The sequence below is a fragment of the Cyprinodon tularosa genome, unplaced genomic scaffold (assembly GCF_016077235.1).
Source record: "Cyprinodon tularosa strain WSP-4 unplaced genomic scaffold, ASM1607723v1 ctg1188, whole genome shotgun sequence".
Taxonomy (NCBI): domain Eukaryota; kingdom Metazoa; phylum Chordata; class Actinopteri; order Cyprinodontiformes; family Cyprinodontidae; genus Cyprinodon; species Cyprinodon tularosa.
In genome coordinates this window covers 248,070-269,315 of record NW_024037990.1, presented here as the reverse complement: position 1 = coordinate 269,315, position 21,246 = coordinate 248,070, and the positions used below count along the sequence as shown (strand labels likewise).

At 48.6% G+C, this 21,246-nt stretch overlaps 1 protein-coding gene across 1 annotated transcript in view; it reads right to left on the bottom strand.

The window, feature by feature from the left end:
• trdmt1 (tRNA aspartic acid methyltransferase 1) overlaps positions 1 to 21,246 on the bottom strand; it is a 50,855-nt gene that overhangs the window by 13,787 nt on the left and 15,822 nt on the right. The window contains exons 4-6 of the mRNA XM_038268272.1: positions 15,628 to 15,720; positions 8,585 to 8,654; positions 6,498 to 6,730 (exon numbers count right to left, since the gene is read on the bottom strand). Coding sequence (XP_038124200.1) covers positions 6,498 to 6,730; positions 8,585 to 8,654; positions 15,628 to 15,720 — 396 coding nt within the window. The remainder of the gene's footprint in view (positions 1 to 6,497; positions 6,731 to 8,584; positions 8,655 to 15,627; positions 15,721 to 21,246) is intronic.

Genomic DNA, 21,246 nt, shown 5'->3' with positions numbered 1-21,246 from the left:
GTTTCAGAACAAAACCCTCAGCAAGGTTTGTCCATGCAAACCCTTGGACCCAATTGATCGGGATGGCCAAAATTTTTGCTGTGATCTAGAACAGAACCTAGCCGGGCCGGGCCCCTGCTAACCTGGCCCAAATTAAATCGGTTTGATAGATCTGCTGTGATCTGAACAAAACCTCAGAAAAGGCCGCCCCAGCTAACCTGGCCCTTAAATCTGGTGCATAGATCTGCGGGGGATCTTAAAACCGAAACCCAAACCCAAGCCTTCCCCCCCCCCCCCCCTTTGGGGTTTTTTCCCCCCAAAAAAACCCCTCCCCCCCCCCCCCCAAATTGATCTGGATCATAGTTTCTGTGTGATCTAGAACGAACCTCAGCCGGCCGCCCCCGAAAAATTTGGACATTGATCTGGATGCTTTAAAATCTGCAGGATCAAGAACAAACCCAGCCCAGGCTGTCCCAGCAAACCCGGGAACCTTGATCGGGATCATAATTTTTCTGTGATCAAAACCCCCAGAACCCAGAAAAAGGCCCGTCCCACCCTAACCGGGTACCTTTTAAATTGGTTGATAGATCTGCAGTGATCTAAAACAGAACCTCACCCCGGGGTTCCCCCGCAAACCCTTTGGACCTTTGGATTGGATGCATAGATCTCCCTGTGATCTAGAACGGGAACCCCCACCGGCCCGCCCCCGCAAACCCTGGCCCATTTATTGGGGCATAGATTGCTGGGGAACTAGAACAGCACCCCCGGCAAAGCCGTCCCGGGCAAACCTGGACCCATTGTTTGGATGCATAGATCGCTGTGATCTACCCCCGAACCTAAACCCCGGTTTGCCCAGTTTAACCTGGACCATTGATTCTAAAATGCATAGATTGCTGTGATTAAAACAGAACCTAAACCCGGGCCCGCCCCAGCAAACCCGGGAAACCAATTGATCGGGATGCTAGACTGCAGTGATCAAAAAACAGAACCTCAGCCAGGCCGCCCCAGCAAACCCTGGACCATTGATTTTGGATGCATAGATCTGGGGTGATCTAAAAACCAAAACCCTCACCCAGGCCGTCCAAGCTAACCGGACCTTTTGTTTGGGGATGCATGATCTAAAGGGTGATCTGGGAACGGGAACCTCACCAGCTGTCCGCCAAACCCTGGCCCATTGTTTAGTTCCCATAGATCTGCTGTGATCTAGAAAAAAACTCACCGGGGCCTTTCCAGTTTTAACCTGGACCATTGATCGGATGCATAGATTTGATGTGATCTAAAACCCAGAAACCTCAGCCAGGTTTGCCCTGCTAACCTGGACCTTTTTAATCTGGAGATTAGATCTGAAAGGATCTAGAACGGAACCATCGGGCCCGGCTTCCCAGCAAACCCTGGCCCATTGATCTGGATGCATAGATTTTCTGTAAATCTAGAAACTTTAAAACCTCTCAAGGCCGTCCCCGCAAACCTGGCCCTTTGATCTAGATGTGGGATCTGCTGTGATCTAGAAAAAAGAAACCTCGCGGCCGTCCCAGAAAAGGAAACCATTAAATTGGATGCATAGATCTGCGGGTGATCTAAAAGGGGGGAACCCTCAGCCGGGCCCTTCCCAGAAACCTGGAAAAATTGATCTGGATGCTTAGATTGCGTAAACCTAAACAAAACCCTGGGCCCGGGCCCTTTCCCAGCAACCTGGACCATTGATCTGGATGAAATAAAATCTGCTGTGATCTAAAAACAAAACCTCAGCCGGGCCCCCGTCCAAGCTAACCGGGCCCATTGCTCTGGATACATAGATCTGCTGTGACCCTTAAAACAAAACCTTCACCCAAGGGCCCGTCCCCAGCAAACCGGGGACCTTTGGGATCTAGATGCATAAAATTTTCTGGATCTAAAAACGGGAACCCCTCACCCCAGGCCGCCCCAATTCCCTTTGGGACCCATTGACCGGGATCCCTTTTGATCTGCAGTAAATCTAAAAACAAAACCCTCGGAAAGGCCGTCCCAGCAAACCCTTTGGACCATTGATCTGGATGCATAGATCTGTTTTGTGATTTTAGAAAAACCTCAGCCAGGCCGTCCAAGAAAACCCGGGCCCATTGTTGGATAAAATAGATCTGCTTAAATCAAAAACAGAACCTCACCCGGGCCCTGTCTTGCAACCCGGGACCTTTTGATTAGATGCATAGTTTCTGCTGTGATCTAAAACCCAAAAACCTCAGAAGGCCATCCCAGCTAACCTGGCCCAAATTGTTTTGGGAGCATAGATTCTGTGATCTAGAACAAAACCCAGCCAGGCTCAAAAAAAGTTAACCTGGACCATTGATCTGGATGCATAGATCTCCCGGTCTAGAAAAAAACCTCCCCCGGGGCTGTCCTTTCTAATGGCCTTTTGATCTGGATGCTTTTAAAGACCCTGCTGTGATTAGAAAAAAACCTAGCCACCCGTCCAAGCAAACCCTTTGGCCCTTTTAATTGGATGCATAGATCTGATGTGATCTAAAAACAAAAACCTCACCAGGCTGTCCTTTGCTAACCTGGACCATTTTTCTGGAGCAAGATCTGCGGGGATTTTAGACAGAACCTCACCCAGGCTTTTCCCAGTTTTCCTTTGGACCATTGATCTGGTTGCATAGTTTCGAGTGATCTAGAACAAACCTCAGCCGGTGTCCTGCTAACCGGGCCATTTCGGGATGTATAGATTGCTGGATCTAGAAAAAAAAACCTCACCCGGGGGTTTTCCCCATTTTAACCCGGGACCATTGATCTGGATGAAATAGATCTCTGTGATTAAAACAAAACCCCTTCAGCAAGGCCGTCAACCAAAAAAAGGTTTAACCCCCCATGGACCCATTTTGGGAAATTTTTTTTGGATTTTTTTGGCTCTTTTAGGGGCCTTGTTAGGTGGGGGGAATTCCGCTTAAAGGAAAAAAAAACCTGGGCCCGGGCCCGTCCGAACCCTTGGACCATTGATTGGATATGATCTGCGGGTAAATTTAAAAACACACCTCAGAAAAGGGCCGTCCCGCAAAACCTGGCCCCTTTGATCGGGATGCATGATCTGTTTTGTATTTTGAAACAAAAACCTCAGCCGGGGCTGCCATGAAAACCGGACCTTTAAATTGATGCATAGGATTGCGGGTGATCTGGGAACAGAACCTCAAAAAAGGCCCCGGTCCCAGCAAAACCCGGGCCTTTGGTTGGATCATAGATCTGTTTGTGTTCTGGGAAAAGAACCTCACCCCGGCCCGCCCCAGCAAAACCTGGACCATTGATCGGTTTTGCATAGATTGCAGTGATCTAAAAACAAAAACCCAGCCAGGCCTTCCCCAGTAACCTGGACCTTTATTGGATGCTTTGATTGTGTGATCTAGAAAAAACCCACCGGGCCGTCCAAGCAAACCTGGCCTTTGATCTGGATGCTTTAATGGATGTGTTTCTAGACAAAAACCCCCACCCAGGTTGTCCATGCTAACCGGGGCCCATTGATCTGGGAGCATTGATCTGCTGTAAATTTAAACCCAAACCCTCAGCCAGGCTGTCCTTTCCCTAACCGGGCCATTGACCCTAGGGGATAAAACGCTGTGATCTAGAACAGAACCCCTAGCAAGGCCGCCCAGCTAACCTGGCCCCCATTGATCTCGGATGCATAGATCTGTTTTAGGATTTAAAAAGAACCTCAGCCGGGCCCGGGCCCACAAACCCCTTGGCCCTTGATCTGGATGCAAAAATCTGCGGAAAATTTCTGGGAACAAAAACCTCAGCCGGGCCCCGTCCCCAAAGCAAACCCGGGAAACCTTTGATCTGGAGCATAAATTTCTGGATTTTGAAAAACTCAGCCCGGCCGTCCAAGTTTAACCCGGGAAACCATTGCCCTGGGGCAAGATTGAGGGTGTTCAAAACAAAAACCTCAGCCGGGCTGCCATGCTAACTGGCCCATTGATCTGATGATGGGTCTGCTGTGATCAGAAAGAACCTGGGTAGGCTGCCCCAAGTAACCTGGACCTTTAAAACTGGATGCAAAAGATCTGATGTATCAAAAAAAGGGAAACCTCACCGGCTTCCCAGCTAACCGGGGCCCATTGATCTGGATCCCATGGGATCTGCTGTGTTTCTAGAAAAAACCTCAGAAAGGGCCCGGCCCCAGTCCCCTGGCCCATTGATCTGGATGCATAGATTGTTTAAATCATAAACAAAACCCTCGGCCGGGGCCCATGGGGGCAAACCTGGCCCCATTTGATCGGGTTTGCATAGATCTGCTGGGGGTTTCTAGAACAAAATTTCAGCAAAGCCGTCCCCTAACCTGGCCCTTTGTTTCTGGGATAATAGATCTGTGTAAATCTAGAACAGAACCCTCAGCCAGGTGTCCATGCTAACCGGCCCTTTTGATCGAGCTTTGACTGCTGTGTTAGAACAGAACCTCGAAAGGGCCGTCCCAGCTAACCTGGCCCAAATTGATCGGATGCATAGATTGCTGTGATCTAGAAAAAGAACCTCACCGGGGCCGGGTCCCAGTTTAACCGCCCATTGATTGGTTTGCATAGATCTGCATGACCCTAGAACAAAACCTCAGCCACCCGGGCCCAAGAAAAGGGGGGACCATTGATTCGGAAATGCAAAGATTGCTTTTGATCTAGAACAAAACCTCACCCAGGCCCCGCCCAAACAAACCTTTGGACCCATTTCTGGATGCATGGGATTGTGTGATCTAGAACAAAACCTCACCAGGCCTGTCCAGGGCTAACCGGGACCTTTTATCTAGTTTGCTTAGATCTGTTTGTGATCTAGAACAGAATCGTGGGGCTGTCCAGAAATGGACCTTGACCCTGGTTTGCATAGATCTATGTGATCTGGGAACGAACCCTTAGCCAGGCTGCCCATGCTAACCTGGCCATTAATCTGGAGGGCCTAGTTGCAGGGGATCTAGAACAAAACCCCCACCAAGGCTGCCCCCAGCAAAACCGGGACCATTAAATTGGGAATGCAAGATCTGCTGGGGATCTAAAAACAGAACCCCCCCCCAGGCCGCCCCCAAGCTAACCTGGCCCTTTTGCTTTGGTAAAATAAAATTGCTGTTTTTCTAGAACAAAACCCTCACCCAGGCTGTCCATGCAAACCCGGACCATTAGATTTAGGGGATAGTTCTGTTTTAAATTAGAACAGAACCTCAGCAAACCCCCAAACCCAGCAAACCCCTGGACCATTGTTTGGGAAATGCTTAGATCTGCTGTGATTAAAACCCAAAACCTCAGCCAGGTCTAAAGCAAAACCCTGGCCCCTTAAATCTGGATGCATAAAATCTGCAGTGATCTAGAACAAAAAACCTCACCCAAAATGCCATGCAAAACCCTGGACCTTGACCCTGGATGCATAGTTCTGCTGTAAATCTGAACAAAAACCCCCAAGGGGGCCGTCCAATTTTAACCTGGCCCTTTTGATCTGGATGATGATCTGATGTGATCTAAACAGAAACCTCGCCAGGCTGTCCTTTTAAACCCTGGACTATTGATTCGGTTTGCTTTAGATCTGCAGTGATCTAAAACGGGAACCCTCCCCCAGGTTTTGGGGTTCCCAGCAAACCGGGGACCTTTTGATCTGGATGCAAAAGATCTGCTGTTGGATCTAAACAGAACCTACCCAGGTTTTGTCCTTTGAAACCCTGGCCCTTTTGACCGGTTTAAATAGATCTGCGGGTGATCTAGAACAAAACCCTTTCGCCAGGCGGGTCCCAGAAACCCTGGACCTTTTGATCGGATGCATAGATTGCTGTGTCTAAAAAACCAAAACCCTCCCCCAAGGTGCCCCATGCAAACCTGGCCTTTGGTTTGGGGTTTGCATAAAATCTGTGTGATTTTAGAACAAAACCCCTCCCGGGCCGTTCAGCAAACCCGGGCCCATTGATTTTAGATGCTTGATTGTGTGATCTAGAAAAAACCCTTTTGAAGGGGGGGTCCCAGTTAACCGGGGACCATTGATTGGATGCTTTAGTTGGGCTGCGTTCTAAAAAAAAACCTAAAGCCGGGCCACCCCGCTAACCGGGGCCCAATTTTTTTGGGAAATGCATAGTTTGGTGTTTTAAAAACAGACCTCCGGCCCGGGCCTTTTCCCGGCTCCCGGGACCTTGATTGGATGATAGATTGCTGTGTCTAGAAACAGAACCCCAAGCCAGGCCGCCCCAGTAATTGGACCATTGATCTGGATGCATAGATCTGCTGTGATCTAGAACAGAACCTCAGCCAGGCCGTCCCAGCTAACCTGGACCATTGATCTGGATGCATAGATCTGCTGTGATCTAGAACAGAACCTCAGCCAGGCTGTCCCAGCTAACCTGGACCATTGATCTGGATGCATAGATCTGCTGTGATCTAGAACAGAACCTCAGCCAGGCCGTCCCAGCTAACCTGGACCATTGATCTGGATGCATAGATCTGCTGTGATCTAGAACAGAACCTCAGCCAGGCCGTCCCAGCTAACCTGGACCATTGATCTGGATGCATAGATCTGCTGTGATCTAGAACAGAACCTCAGCCAGGCCGTCCCAGCTAACAGGCTGCTGCTGCTGACTCATTCTCCTTCTGCTCTGGATGGGGCTCTGGAGGAGCAGCGACCAGTCGCCATGGAAACCCTGCTGGGATCTGGATGCAGAGCGATCACAGCGTAGACCAACCTCTGTTTCTGTCTGGATGTCGGCGTTTTGTCCAGAAAGTTTAGCAACCAGGAAATAACGCAGACGGGAGTTTGGGATCCCCACCTGCAGAAAGACATGAAAAGCATGCAGTGATTACAGTGACCACAGGGGGGCAGTGATTACTGGAAACACATTTTAAACCTTTAGCTGTTAGTTAGAGGCTCCATCTGACTGCTTTAGATCAGTGAAGACACCTTATGATCAGGTCTGTCTCAATGGTAATGGTAGGCAAGAACTGCTTTCTAGCTCCCATTCATTCAACATAGGAGATTATGGGACGATTTCCCACAATCCTTTGCAGACAGGACGCACAGACACAGCAGAGCTCACAGAATTTAACATCAACCTGTGGCTCCTAATGATGTTCTAGATCAGAGGGATACTTTAGGAGGACTTTGGTTTCTGTAGTTCTCTTCCTGAAGGCTGTAGTCCTAATCTGACCATAATCTGTGCCCTAATCTCTCCATCCCATAATAATGTCTGTGAGGCTAAAGACCGTCTGGATTCACCTTTCCCCACCAATGATAGAGTTTTACTCTGGACCCATGCTAGGAACAGGAGGAGCATTTCTATTCAGTTTATTTCTATAGCTGCAATTCACACCATGTCATCTCAGGTCACTTTATAGAAACGACTCAACCAGATCACAGGCGGATCTATGTGGGAGAGAAACAGTTAATCAGACAAACTGATCCTTTAATGTCAGAGGATGAAAGAGAGAACTAGTCCCAGTAGAAGCTGAATCAAGATCTATGACTGGGAACATAAGGAACAATCAGATCTCTGATATCAGATGGAGCTTGGCCATTTAAGGCTTTATATGTGAGAAGGAGGATTTTAAATTCTATTTTGGATTTAACAGGAAGCCAATGAAGAGAAGCCAGGATAGGAGAGATATGATCTCTCTTTTTCATTTTCATCAGAACTCTGGCTGCAGCATTTTGGATCAGCTGAAGGCTTTTAACTACAGTTTGTGGACTTCCTGATAGTAAAGAATTACAATAGTCCAGCCTTGAAGTAACAAATGCATGGACTAGTTTCTCAGCATCACCCCTGGACAGGAGATTGCTGATTTTTGCAATATTCCTCAGATGAAAGAAGGAAATTCTAGAAACCTCTTTGATCTGGGATTTAAATGACAGGTCCTGATCAAAAACAACACCAAGATTTTTTACTTTATAATCTGAAATCAGTTTAATCCCATCCAAATGAAGTGACTGGCTAATCAGCTTCTTTTTCAGAGACTCTGGTCCAAAGACTATAACTTCTGTTTTGTCTGCATTCAGAAGCAGAAGGTTAAGAGTCATCCAGGTTTTTATGTCTTCAAGACATGCCTGTAATCTATGTAATGGGTTAGCTTCATCTGGATTATAGACAGATATAGCTGGGTATCATCAGCATAACAGTGGAAATTAATCCCATGCTGTCTAATAACTCTACCGATTGGGAGAATGTATAAAGTAAAGAGAATTGGTCCTAGCACTGATCCCTGTGGTACTCCACAGGTAACCTTTGAGCATGAGGGAGGTGCAGACTGATCACACAGCAGACCCATATGGAAATAAAGGGGGCGCTATTTCCTATACCAGCTGATGTTTGTCATGTTTTGTGTATGTGTATTTTTTTTTCATTGGTTTGAGTTATTTAATGTTTTTTAAAGATATATTTTATAATATTGTATTAAATGCACCACAGCTCCACATAAAAACCCAATAAAGGAATAATCAGAAAACGCGTACAGAGGAGAGAAAGCATCATTTCCAAATATGGTCTGCTGGCTCCGCCCCTTCCTGTTTGCTGCAGCCAGCTCTGTCTCCCAGTTTCAGCATTTAGGTTCTGAGTGGATTTAATGATCAACTAGGGATCTGATGTATAACCATGCTGTTAGTAGAGAAAGGAGGTCATGGAGGTTCTCACACTTGTTGGGGAGATCATGAACTCCTGGAAGGTGTATCCACATCCCAGCAGCGTCTGCAGCAATCTCTCCCTGAAGAGCACAGAGGATACAAATGAAGTGGACTGGATTTAGTTAGATCGCTGATGGAAACAAAGCTCAGACCAAGAGAACTGCAGCTAGACTTAGACCCAGACTTACAGCTGTGATTACAACTGGAGTTACCCCTGGACTTAAACCTGGGCTTACAACTGGAGTCCCACCTGGGCTTAAGACAGGAGTTACACCTGGACTTACACCTGGGCTTACAGCTGGAGTTACACCTAGGCTTACAGCTGGAGTTACACCTGGACTTAAAGCTGGAGTTACACTTGGACTTACAGCTGGGCTTACAACTGGAGTTACACCTGGACTAACACCTGTGCTTACAACTGGAGTTACACCTAGGCTTACAGCTGGAGTTACACCTGGGCTTACAACTGGAGTTACACCTGGACTAACACCTGTGCTTACAACTGGAGTTACACCTGGGCTTACAACTGGAGTTACAGCTGGACTTACAGCTGGAGTTACACTTGGACTTACAGCTGGGCTTACAACTGGAATTACAGCTGGATTTTACACCGGGGGCTTAGACGGGGTTAAAACTGGAGTTAACCTGGACTTAAAAACATGGGCTTAAAACCTGGAGTTACCCCTAGGTTTAAAAGCTGGACTTAAAAACCTTTGGGCTTACAGCGGGAAATCACACCTGGGCTTACAACGGGATTTAGGAAACCGGGAAACCATACAACGGGTTTAAACAACTGGGAGTTAGCCCGGGGAAATGTACACCGGGGACTTCACTGGATTTAAACAACTGGAAATTACAGCGGGAATTTAAACCCCTTTGGGGGAAAAAAGGGCTGGGCTTTTAAAACTGGAGTTACACCTAGATTTTCACCTGGCTTACAGCTGGAGTTACACCCTTAAGGTTACACGGGAAGTTTACACCGGGACTTACACCGGGGCTTCCCCACCCTGGAGTCACCCCTGGCTTACAAAAGGAGTTAGACCTGGACGTACATCTGGGTTTAAAACAACGGGAAATTTTAGACCGGGACGTACACCGGGAACTTACACGGGAGTTAAACACTTCGATTTATAGCTGGATCAAAAAGCTGGGTTTTTACAACGGGAGTTACACCCTAAAACTTCCCCGGGGGGAATTAAAACCTGGACTTACCCCCTGGGTTTACAACAGGATTTTCAAAAGGACTTACCCCCCTAGACTTCCCAAACGGATTTAAACACGGGAAAATTACAGCGGGACTTACACCTGGGTTTACAGCGGGAAATCACACCGGGGCCTTACAAAAAGGATTTAACCGGACGTTTTTATCGGGGGCTTCCCAATTTGGAGTTAGCCCTGGACTTTACACCTGGACTTACAGCGGGGTTTTTACAATTTAAAATTAAGCGGGATTTTACCCCTGGGGCCTTAAGCTGGGTTTTAAAACCCCTGGAGTTACACCTGGACTTACCCCCGGGGTTTTACAGCTGGATTTAAAAACCTGGGTTTCCCACCCTGGATTTAAACACCGGGACTTCCCACCGGGGCTTACAGCGGAGTCACCCCCTTTGGTTTTACAAAAAAGGAGTTAGACCTGGACGTCCCATCTGGGCTTACAACTGGAGTTAGACCGGGACTACACCTGGATTTTACAGCTGGAGTTACACTTCGACTTATAGCGGGAGTCACAGCTGGGCTTACAACGGGAAAGGTTACACCTGGGAACTTACAACGGGATTTTACACCGGGATTTAAACCCCTTTGGTTTTTAAAAACAGGGTTAAAAAGGATTTTCCCACCTAACTTAAAAACGGGATTTTACACCCGGAATTACAGCTGGAACTTACACCTGGGTTTTTTTACACTGGATTACACCGGGCTTACACCGGGGCCCTTAAGCTGGAATTAAAACCTGGACTAACCCCGGGGTTTTTACAACTGAAGTTACACCTGGACTTCCCACCGGGGTTTACAACGGGAGTTACCCTGGGTTTAAACAACTGGAGTTACGCGGGCCCTTACCCCCTTTTCCCTTATACCTGGATTTTACAGCTGGATTTAACAGCTGGAGTTACATTTGGGACTTCCCAGCGGGGCCCTTACAACGGGAAATTTACACCGGGCTTACCCCTGGGTTTAAAGAGCTGGATTTACTCCTGGGCGTACAGCGGGTAGTTACCCTGGACTTACAAAGCGGAGTTACACCTGGGCTTAAAAACCAGGAGTTACCCCGGGGGCCCTTACAACGGGAAATTAAAACCGGACTAACCCCCGTGCTTACAATGGATTTTACCCCTTTAAACTTTCCCACCTGGGCTTAAAACTGGAGTTACAGAAAGGAATTAAAGCTGGGCTTACAGCGGTTTGTTAAAACCGGGCTTTACAACTGGAGATACACCGGGGCTTACAGTTTGGGTTACACCTGGGTTTTCCCAGCTGGAGTTTAACCCCTGGACTACACCTGGGCTTACAGTTTGGGTAAACCCCCGGGGTTTACAACAAAGTTACACCTAAATTTTTAACACCATGGTTTTTTACAAAGGGAGTTACACCGGAAATGTAAACCGGGGGCTTCCCAACGGGAGTTACACCGGGGTTTTGAAAAAACTGGAGTTAAAAAGCTGGACTTAAAATTTAAGATACACCTGGACTTACCCCTTAATTTTACAACTGAATTCGCAAAATTTTACAGCTGGGTTTTACAGCTGGTTTTTACACCCGGGTTTAAAAGCGGGCCCACTTTTTTGGGGCTTACAACGGGATACACAGGGACTTAAAACCCTGACTTACACCTGGACTTACACCGGGCTTACCAGCTGGAGTTACACCTGGGTTTTACTGCGGGATTTACACCGGGGTTTTTAGAGCGGGGTTTAAAACAACGGGGATTTCCCACCGGGACTTACCCCCTTCTTACAGCTGGATTTCCCCCCTGGCTTACACGGATTTAAACACCGGGGTTTACAGCGGGAGTCCCCACCTGGGCTTAAAAAACAGGAGTTAAGACCGGGAACGTTAAAATCTGGCTTACAACGTTTTAGACCGGGACGACACCTGGATTTTACAGCGGGAGTTACAACGGGAATTTAACAGCTGGACTTAAAAACCCTTTTGGGCTTAGAGCTGGGCTTACAAACGGGATTACCCGGGACTTACACCTGGGTTTAACAGCTGGAGTTACCCCTGGGCCCCCAAGCTGGAGTTACCCCGGGGCTTACAACAGGAGTTAGACCTGGACGAAACATCTGGGTTTACAACTGGAGTTAGACCTGGACTTTACCCCCTGGATTTTCCCGCTGGGGGTTAAAACAAAAATTTACAGCTGGACTTACACCGGGGCTTAGACTGGGCTTACAACGGAGTTACACCGGGGAAACTTAAAACCGGGGTAAAAGTTTGGGATTTTACACCTAGGCTTAAAAGCTGGAGTTACACCGGACTTAAAACCCTTGGTTTAACAGCTGGAGTCACACCGGGGCTTACAACGGGAAAAGTTAAAACCTGGACGTACATCGGGGTTTACAACTGGATTTAAAGACCTGGACGAAACCCCGGGACTTACAGCTGGAGTTACACTTCGACTTATAGCTGGAGTTACACCTGGGCTTACAACTGGAGTTACACCTGGACTTACACCTGGAGTTACACCTGGACTTACACCTGGGCTTACAACTGGAGTTACACCTGGACTTACACCTGGACTTACAACTGGAGTTACAGCTGGGCTTACAGCTGGAGTTACACCTGGGCTTACAGCTGGAGTCACACCTGGGCTTACACCTGGACTTACACCTGGGCTTACAACTGGAGTTACACCTGGACTTACACCTGGGCTTACAGCTGGAGTTACAACTGGAATTACACCTGGACTTACACCTGGGCTTAGAGCTGGGCTTACAACTGGAGTTACACCTGGACTTACACCTGGGCTTACAGCTGGAGTTACACCTAGGCTTACAGCTGGAGTTACACCTGGACTTACACCTGGGCTTACAGCTGGAGTCACACCTGGGCTTACAACAGGAGTTAGACCTGGACGTACATCTGGGCTTACAACTGGAGTTAGACCTGGACGTACACCTGGACTTACAGCTGGAGTTACACTTCGACTTATAGCTGGAGTCACAGCTGGGCTTACAACTGGAGTTACACCTAGACTTACAACTGGAGTTACACCTGGACTTACACCTGGGTTTACAACAGGAGTTACACATGGACTTACACCTAGACTTACAACTGGAGTTACAGCTGGAATTACAGCTGGACTTACACCTGGGCTTACAGCTGGAGTTACACCTGGACTTACACCTGGGCTTACAGCTGGAATTACACCTGGACTAACACCTGGGTTTACAACTGAAGTTACACCTGGACTTACACCTGGGTTTACAACTGGAGTTACACCTGGATGTAAACCTGGGCTTACAACTGGAGTTACACCTGGGCTTACAACTGGAGTTACAGCTGGACTTACAGCTGGAGTTACACTTGGACTTACAGCTGGGCTTACAACTGGAATTACACCTGGACTTACACCTGGGCTTACAGCTGGAGTTACACCTGGACTTACAGCTGGAGTTACACCTGGGCTTACAACTGGAGTTACACCTGGGCTTACAACTGGAGTTACACCTGGACTAACACCTGTGCTTACAACTGGAGTTACACCTGGACTTACACCTGGGCTTAAAACTGGAGTTACAGCAGGAATTACAGCTAGGCTTACAGCTGGTGTTACACCTGGGCTTACAACTGGAGATACACCTGGACTTACACCTGGGCTTACAGCTGGGCTTACAGCTGGAGTTACACCTGGACTTACACCTGGGCTTACAGCTGGAGTCACACCTGGGCTTACAACAGGAGTTACACCTGAACTTACACCTGGGCTTACAACTGGAGTTACACCTGGATGTAAACCTGGGCTTACAACTGGAGTTACACCTGGGTTTACAACTGGAGTTACAGCTGGACTTACAGCTGGAGATACACCTGGACTTACACCTGGACTTACAACTGAAGTTACAGCAGGAATTACAGCTGGGCTTACAGCTGGTGTTACACCTGGGCTTAAAGCTGGAGTTACTCTTGGGCTTACAACTGGAGTTACACATGGACTTACAACTGGACTTACACCTGGACTTACACCTGGGCTTACAGCTGGAGTTACACCTGGACTAACACCTGTGCTTACACCTGGACTTACACCTGGGCTTACAACTGGAGTTACACCTGGGCTTACAACTGGAGTTACACCTGGACTTACACCTGGGCTTACAACTGGAGTTACACCTGGGCTTACAACTGGAGTTACACCTGGACTTACACCTGGGCTTACAACTGGAGTTACACCTGGACTTACAACTGGAGTTACACCTGGACTTAAACCTGGGCTTACAACTGGAGTTACAGCTGGGCTTACAACTGGAGTTACACCTGGACTTACACCTGGGCTTACAACTGGAGTTACACCTGGGCTTACAGCTGGAGTTACACCTGGGCTTACAGCTGGAGTTACACCTGGACTTACACCTGGGCTTACAACTGGAGTTACACCTGGGCTTACAGCTGGAGTTACACCTGGACTTACACCTGGGCTTACAACTGGAGTTACACCTGGGCTTACAACTGGAGTTACACCTGGACTTAAACCTGGGCTTACAACTGGAGTTACAGCTGGGCTTACAGTTGGAGTTACACTTGGACTTATAGCTGGAGTCACACCTGGGCTTACAACTGGAGTTACACCTGGACTTACACCTGGGTTTACAACTGGAGTTACACCTGGACTTACACCTGGGCTTACAGCTGGAGTTACACCTGGACTAACACCTGTGCTTACAACTGGAATTACACCTGGGCTTACAACTGGAGTTACAGCAGGAATTACAGCTGGGCTTACAACTGGAGTTACACCTGGACTAACACCTGTGCTTACAACTGGAGTTACACCTGGACTTACAAACTGGACTTACACCTGGGCTTACAACTGGAGTTACACCTGGGCTTACAGCTGGAGTTACACCTAGGCTTACAACTGGAGTTACACCTGGACTTACACCTGGGCTTACAGCTGGAGTCACACCTGGGCTTACAACTGGAGTTACACCTGGACTTACAACTGGAGTTACACCTGGACTTACAGCTGGGCTTACAACTGGAGTTACAGCTGGATTTACAACTGGAGTTACACCTGGACTTACACCTGGGCTTACAACTGGAGTTACACCTGGACTTACAGCTGGAGTTACACCTGGACTTACAGCTGGAGTTACACCTGGACTTACACCTGGGCTTACAGCTGGAATTACAGCTGGAATTACACCTGGGCTTACAGCTGGAGTTACACCTGGGCTTACAACTGGAGTTACACCTGGGCTTACAACTGGGCTTAGAGCTGAAGTTAAACCATTAAACCAAACCAGCAGTTGCTAGAACCACTTGGAACAGACTTTATCCTGCCAGAAAGTCTTCACAGCACTTTATCAACATGTCAGATTTATCTCGTCCTTTTAGATTTTTAAACATTATGACGACGTAGAAACATTTCTTAGAGAATATATCAGATTTATTAGAATGAAAAACGAATGAAGCACATCAGTCAGTTTTCATGCTTGGCTCCAGCATCAAATGGATCAATCTCTGTCCTCCTGGTTAGTAGACTAGCAGCTTTCTCCCACCTGGCGTCGCCCCCATGACGACTGAACATTTCCAGATCATTACATCCTATCTACAAAAAACTCAGCTGTGCAATCTCATAGAAATATGTTTCCCATCAGCATAGATCTGCATATTAGCATTGAGTACTTCATGTAGTCAGCTGATTAACTGATTTAGGCTTTGGTTTTAAATCAACTCATTTTTCTGAAGAGCTGAACTTGCTCCATGGAGGCGTATCTGATCCTTGGTAGCTTGAAGCTTCCTGCTGAACTGGGACAAGCAGAACCACCATCCAACTCTGCTATAAGCTGTGGACACCTAGGTCCAGCGATATAACCATTACCTCATCATTACCTGGCAGAGGAGATCTCAAAGCCTTTGACGTTTTCCAGCAGGATAAAACCGGGCAGCTTGCTGAACCTGCAAGACACCAGTAGAAGAAAGCTGCTGAACACCGAGTAGAGCCTCCATGGTCACCTAGAAGCTGCTGAACACTGAGTAGAGCCTCCATGGTCACCTAGAAGCTGCTGAACACTAAGTAGAGCCTCCATAGTCACCTAGAAGCTGCTGAACACTAAGCAGAGCCTCCATGGTCACCTAGAAGCTGCTCAACACTGAGTAGAGCCTCCATGGTCAGCTAGAAGCTGCTGAACACTGAGTAGAGCCTCCATGGTCTCCTAGAAGCTGCTGAACACTGAGTAGAGCCTCCATGGTCACCTAGAAGCTGCTGAACACCGAGTAGAGCCTCCATGGTCACCTAGAAGCTGCTGAACACCGAGTAGAGCCTCCATGGTCACCTAAAAGCTGCTGAACACTGAGTAGAGCCTCCATGGTCACCTAGAAGCTGCTGAACACCGAGTAGAGCCTCCATGGTCACCTAGAAGCTGCTGAACACTGAGTAGAGCCTCCATGGTCACCTAGAAGCTGCTGAACACTGAGTAGAGCCTCCATGGTCACCTAGAAGCTGCTGAACACCGAGTAGAGCCTCCATGGTCACCTAGAAGCTGCTGAACACCGAGTAGAGCCTCCATGGTCACCTAGAAGCTGCTGAACACTGAGTAGTGCCTCCATGGTCACCTAGAAGCTGCTGAAACGGAGTAGAGCCTCCATGGTCACCTAGAAGCTGCTGAACACCGAGTAGAGCCTCCATGGTCACCTAGAAGCTGCTGAACACCGAGTAGAGCCTCCATGGTCACCTTGAAGCTGCTGAACACTGAGTAGAGCCTCCATGGTCACCTAGAAGCTGCTGAACACTGAGTAGAGCCTCCATGGTCACCTAGAAGCTGCTGAACACTGAGTAGAGCCTCCATGGTCACCTAGAAGCTGCTGAACACTGAGTAGAGCCTCCATGGTCACCTAGAAGCTGCTGAACACTGAGTAGAGCCTCCATGGTCACCTAGAAGCTGCTGAACACTGAGTAGAGCCTCCATGGTCACCTAGAAGCTGCTGAACACTGAGTAGAGCCTCCATGGTCACCTAGAAGCTGCTGAACACTGAGTAGAGCCTCTATGGTCACCTAGAAGCTGCTGAACACTAAGTAGAGCCTCCATGGTCACCTAGAAGCTGCTGAACACTGAGTAGAGCCTCCATGGTCTCCTAGAAGCTGCTGAACACTGAGTAGAGCCTCCATGGTCACCTAGAAGCTGCTGAACACCGAGTAGAGCCTCCATGGTCACCTAGAAGCTGCTGAACACTGAGTAGAGCCTCCATGGTCACCTAGAAGCTGCTGAACACCGAGTAGAGCCTCCATGGTCACCTAGAAGCTGCTGAACACTGAGCAGAGCCTCCATGGTCACCTAGAAGCTGCTGAACACTGAGTAGAGCCTCCATGGTCACCTAGAAGCTGCTGAACACTGAGCAGAGCCTCCATGGTCACCTAGAAGCTGCTAAACACTGAGTAGAGCCTCCATGGTCACCTAGAAGCTGCTGAACACTGAGTAGAGCCTCCATGGTCACCTAGAAGCTGCTGAACACCGAGTAGAGCCTCCATGGTCACCTAAAAGCTGCTGAACACTGAGTAGAGCCTCCATGGTCACCTAGAAGCTGCTGAACACCGAGTAGAGCCTCCATGGTCACCTAGAAGCTGCTGAACACTGAGTAGAGCCTCCATGGTCACCTAGAAGCTGCTGAACACTGAGTAGAGCCTCCATGGTCACCTAGAAGCTGCTGAACACTGAGTAGAGCCTCCATGGTCACCTAGAAGCTGCTGAACACTGAGTAGAGCCTCCATGGTCACCTAGAAGCTGCTGAACACCGAGTAGAGCCTCCATGGTCACCTAGAAGCTGCTGAACACGGAGTAGAGCCTCCATGGTCACCTAGAAGCTGCTGAACACTGAGTAGAGCCTCTATGGTCACCTAGAAGCTGCTGAACACCGAGTAGAGCCTCCATGGTCACCTAGAAGCTGCTGAACACCGAGTAGAGCCTCCATGGTCACCTAGAAGCTGCTGAACACCGAGTAGAGCCTCCATGGTCACCTAGAAGCTGCTGAACACTGAGTAGAGCCTCCATGGTCACCTAGAAGCTGCTGAACACTGAGTAGAGCCTCCATGGTCACCTAGAAGCTGCTGAACACTGAGTAGAGCCTCCATGGTCACCTAGAAGCTGCTGAACACTGAGTAGAGCCTCCATGGTCACCTAGAAGCTGCTGGACACTGAGTAGAGCCTCCATGGTCAGCTAGAAGCTGCTGAACACTGAGTAGAGCCTCCATGGTCACCTAGAAGCTGCTGAACACTGAGTAGAGCCTCCATGGTCACCTAGACGCTGCTGAACACTGAGTAGAGCCTCCATGGTCACCTAGAAGCTGCTGAACACTGAGTAGAGCCTCCATGGTCACCTAGAAGCTGCTGAACACTGAGTAGAGCCTCCATGGTCAGCAAGAAGCTGCTGAACACTGAGTAGAGCCTCCATGGTCACCTAGAAGCTGCTGAACACTGAGTAGAGCCTCCATGGTCACCTAGAAGCTGCTGAACACGGAGTAGAGCCTCCATGGTCACCTAGAAGCTGCTGAACACTGAGTAGAGCCTCTATGGTCACCTAGAAGCTGCTGAACACTGAGTAGAGCCTCCATGGTCACCTAGAAGCTGCTGAACACTGAGTAGAGCCTCCATGGTCACCTAGAAGCTGCTGAACACTGAGTAGAGCCTCCATGGTCACCTAGAAGCTGCTGAACACTGAGTAGAGCCTCCATGGTCACCTAGAAGCTGCTGAACACTGAGTAGAGCCTCCATGGTCACCTAGAAGCTGCTGAACACTGAGTAGAGCCTCTATGGTCACCTAGAAGCTGCTGAACACCGAGTAGAGCCTCCATGGTCACCTAGAAGCTGCTGAACACTGAGTAGAGCCTCCATGGTCACCTAGAAGCTGCTGAACACTGAGTAGAGCCTCTATGGTCACCTAGAAGCTGCTGAACACTGAGTAGAGCCTCTATGGTCACCTAGAAGCTGCTGAACACTGAGTAGAGCCTCTATGGTCACCTAGAAGCTGCTGAACACCGAGTAGAGCCTCTATGGTCACCTAGAAGCTGCTGAACACCGAGTAGAGCCTCCATGGTCACCTAGAAGCTGCTGAACACTGAGTAGAGCCTCCATGGTCACCTAGAAGCTGCTGAACACTGAGTAGAGCCTCTATGGTCACCTAGAAGCTGCTGAACACTGAGTAGAGCCTCTATGGTCACCTAGAAGCTGCTGAACACTGAGTAGAGCCTCTATGGTCACCTAGAAGCTGCTGAACACTGAGTAGAGCCTCCATGGTCACCTAGAAGCTGCTGAACACTGAGTAGAGCCTCTATGGTCACCTAGAAGCTGCTGAACACTAAGTAGAGCCTCCATGGTCACCTAGAAGCTGCTGAACACTGAGTAGAGCCTCCATGGTCTCCTAGAAGCTGCTGAACACTGAGTAGAGCCTCCATGGTCACCTAGAAGCTGCTGAACACCGAGTAGAGCCTCTATGGTCACCTAGAAGCTGCTGAACACCGAGTAGAGCCTCCATGGTCACCTAGAAGCTGCTGAACACTGAGTAGAGCCTCCATGGTCACCTAGAAGCTGCTGAACACTGAGTAGAGCCTCTATGGTCACCTAGAAGCTGCTGAACACTGAGTAGAGCCTCTATGGTCACCTAGAAGCTGCTGAACACTGAGTAGAGCCTCTATGGTCACCTAGAAGCTGCTGAACACCGAGTAGAGCCTCTATGGTCACCTAGAAGCTGCTGAACACCGAGTAGAGCCTCCATGGTCACCTAGAAGCTGCTGAACACTGAGTAGAGCCTCCATGGTCACCTAGAAGCTGCTGAACACTGAGTAGAGCCTCTATGGTCACCTAGAAGCTGCTGAACACTGAGTAGAGCCTCTATGGTCACCTAGAAGCTGCTGAACACTGAGTAGAGCCTCTATGGTCACCTAGAAGCTGCTGAACACTGAGTAGAGCCTCCATGGTCACCTAGAAGCTGCTGAACACTGAGTAGAGCCTCTATGGTCACCTAGAAGCTGCTGAACACTAAGTAGAGCCTCCATGGTCACCTAGAAGCTGCTGAACACTGAGTAGAGCCTCCATGGTCTCCTAGAAGCTGCTGAACACTGAGTAGAGCCTCCATGGTCACCTAGAAGCTGCTGAACACCGAGTAGAGCCTCTATGGTCACCTAGAAGCTGCTGAACACTGAGTAGAGCCTCTATGGTCACCTAGAAGCTGCTGAACACTGAGTAGAGCCTCTATGGTCACCTAGAAGCTGCTGAACACTGAGTAGAGCCTCTATGGTCACCTAGAAGCTGCTGAACACTGAGTAGAGCCTCCATGGTCACCTAGAAGCTGCTGAACACTGAGTAGAGCCTCTATGGTCACCTAGAAGCTGCTGAACACTGAGTAGAGCCTCTATGGTCACCTAGAAGCTGCTGAACACTGAGTAGAGCCTCTATGGTCACCTAGAAGCTGCTGAACACTGAGTAGAGCCTCCATGGTCTCCTAGAAGCTGCTGAACACCGAGTAGAGCCTCCATGGTCTCCTAGAAGCTGCTGAACACTGAGTAGAGCCTCTATGGTCTCCTAGAAGCTGCTGAACACTGAGTAGAGCCTCCATGGTCTCCTAGAAGCTGCTGAACACTGAGTAGAGCCTCCATGGTCACCTAGAAGCTGCTTGATCGCTAGTTTGACTGCAGTGGATGTAACATTTGCTCAAAACGTTAAATGAGATGATGGTTAGGTATTAAGACCAGGATTAGGATTAGGAACAGACTGACAGATTAGGTAAAGGCAGTAAAGTCACTAACAGAAAATATAATAAATATACCGTTCAGAAGTTTGGGATCACCCAAACAATTTAGTGTTTTCCTGAAAAGTCACACCTATTAACCATTAGGGTCATTGTCCTGTTGTAGGATGAAATTGGCTCCAATCAAGTGCTGTCCACTGGGTATGGCATGGCGTTGCAAAATGGAGTGATAGCCTTCCTTATTCAGAATCCCTTTACCCTGTACAAATCTCCCACCTTACCAGAACCAAAGCAACCCCAGACCATCACATTACCTCCACCATGCTTAACAGATGGCGTCAGGCATTCTTCCAGCATCTTTTCATTTGTTCTGCGTCTCACAAACGTTCTTCTTTGTGATCCAAACACCTCAGACTTGGATTCTTCCGTCCACAACACTTTATTCCAGTCTTCCTCTGTCCAATGTCTGTGTTCTTTTGCCCATCTTAATCTTGTTCTTTTATTGGCCAGTCTCAGATATGGCTTTTTCTTTGCCACTCTGCCCTGAAGCCCAGAATCCTGCAGCCTCTCTTCACTGTAGATGTTGACACTGGTGTTCTGAGGGTTCTATTTAATGAAGATGCCAGTTGGGGACCTGTGAGGTGTCTGTTTCTCAAACTAGAGACTCTAATGTACTTATCTTCTTGCTCAGTTGTGCAACGCGGCCTCCCACTTCTTTTTCTACTCTAGTTAGAACCTGTTTGTGCTGTCCTCTGAAGGGACTAGTACACA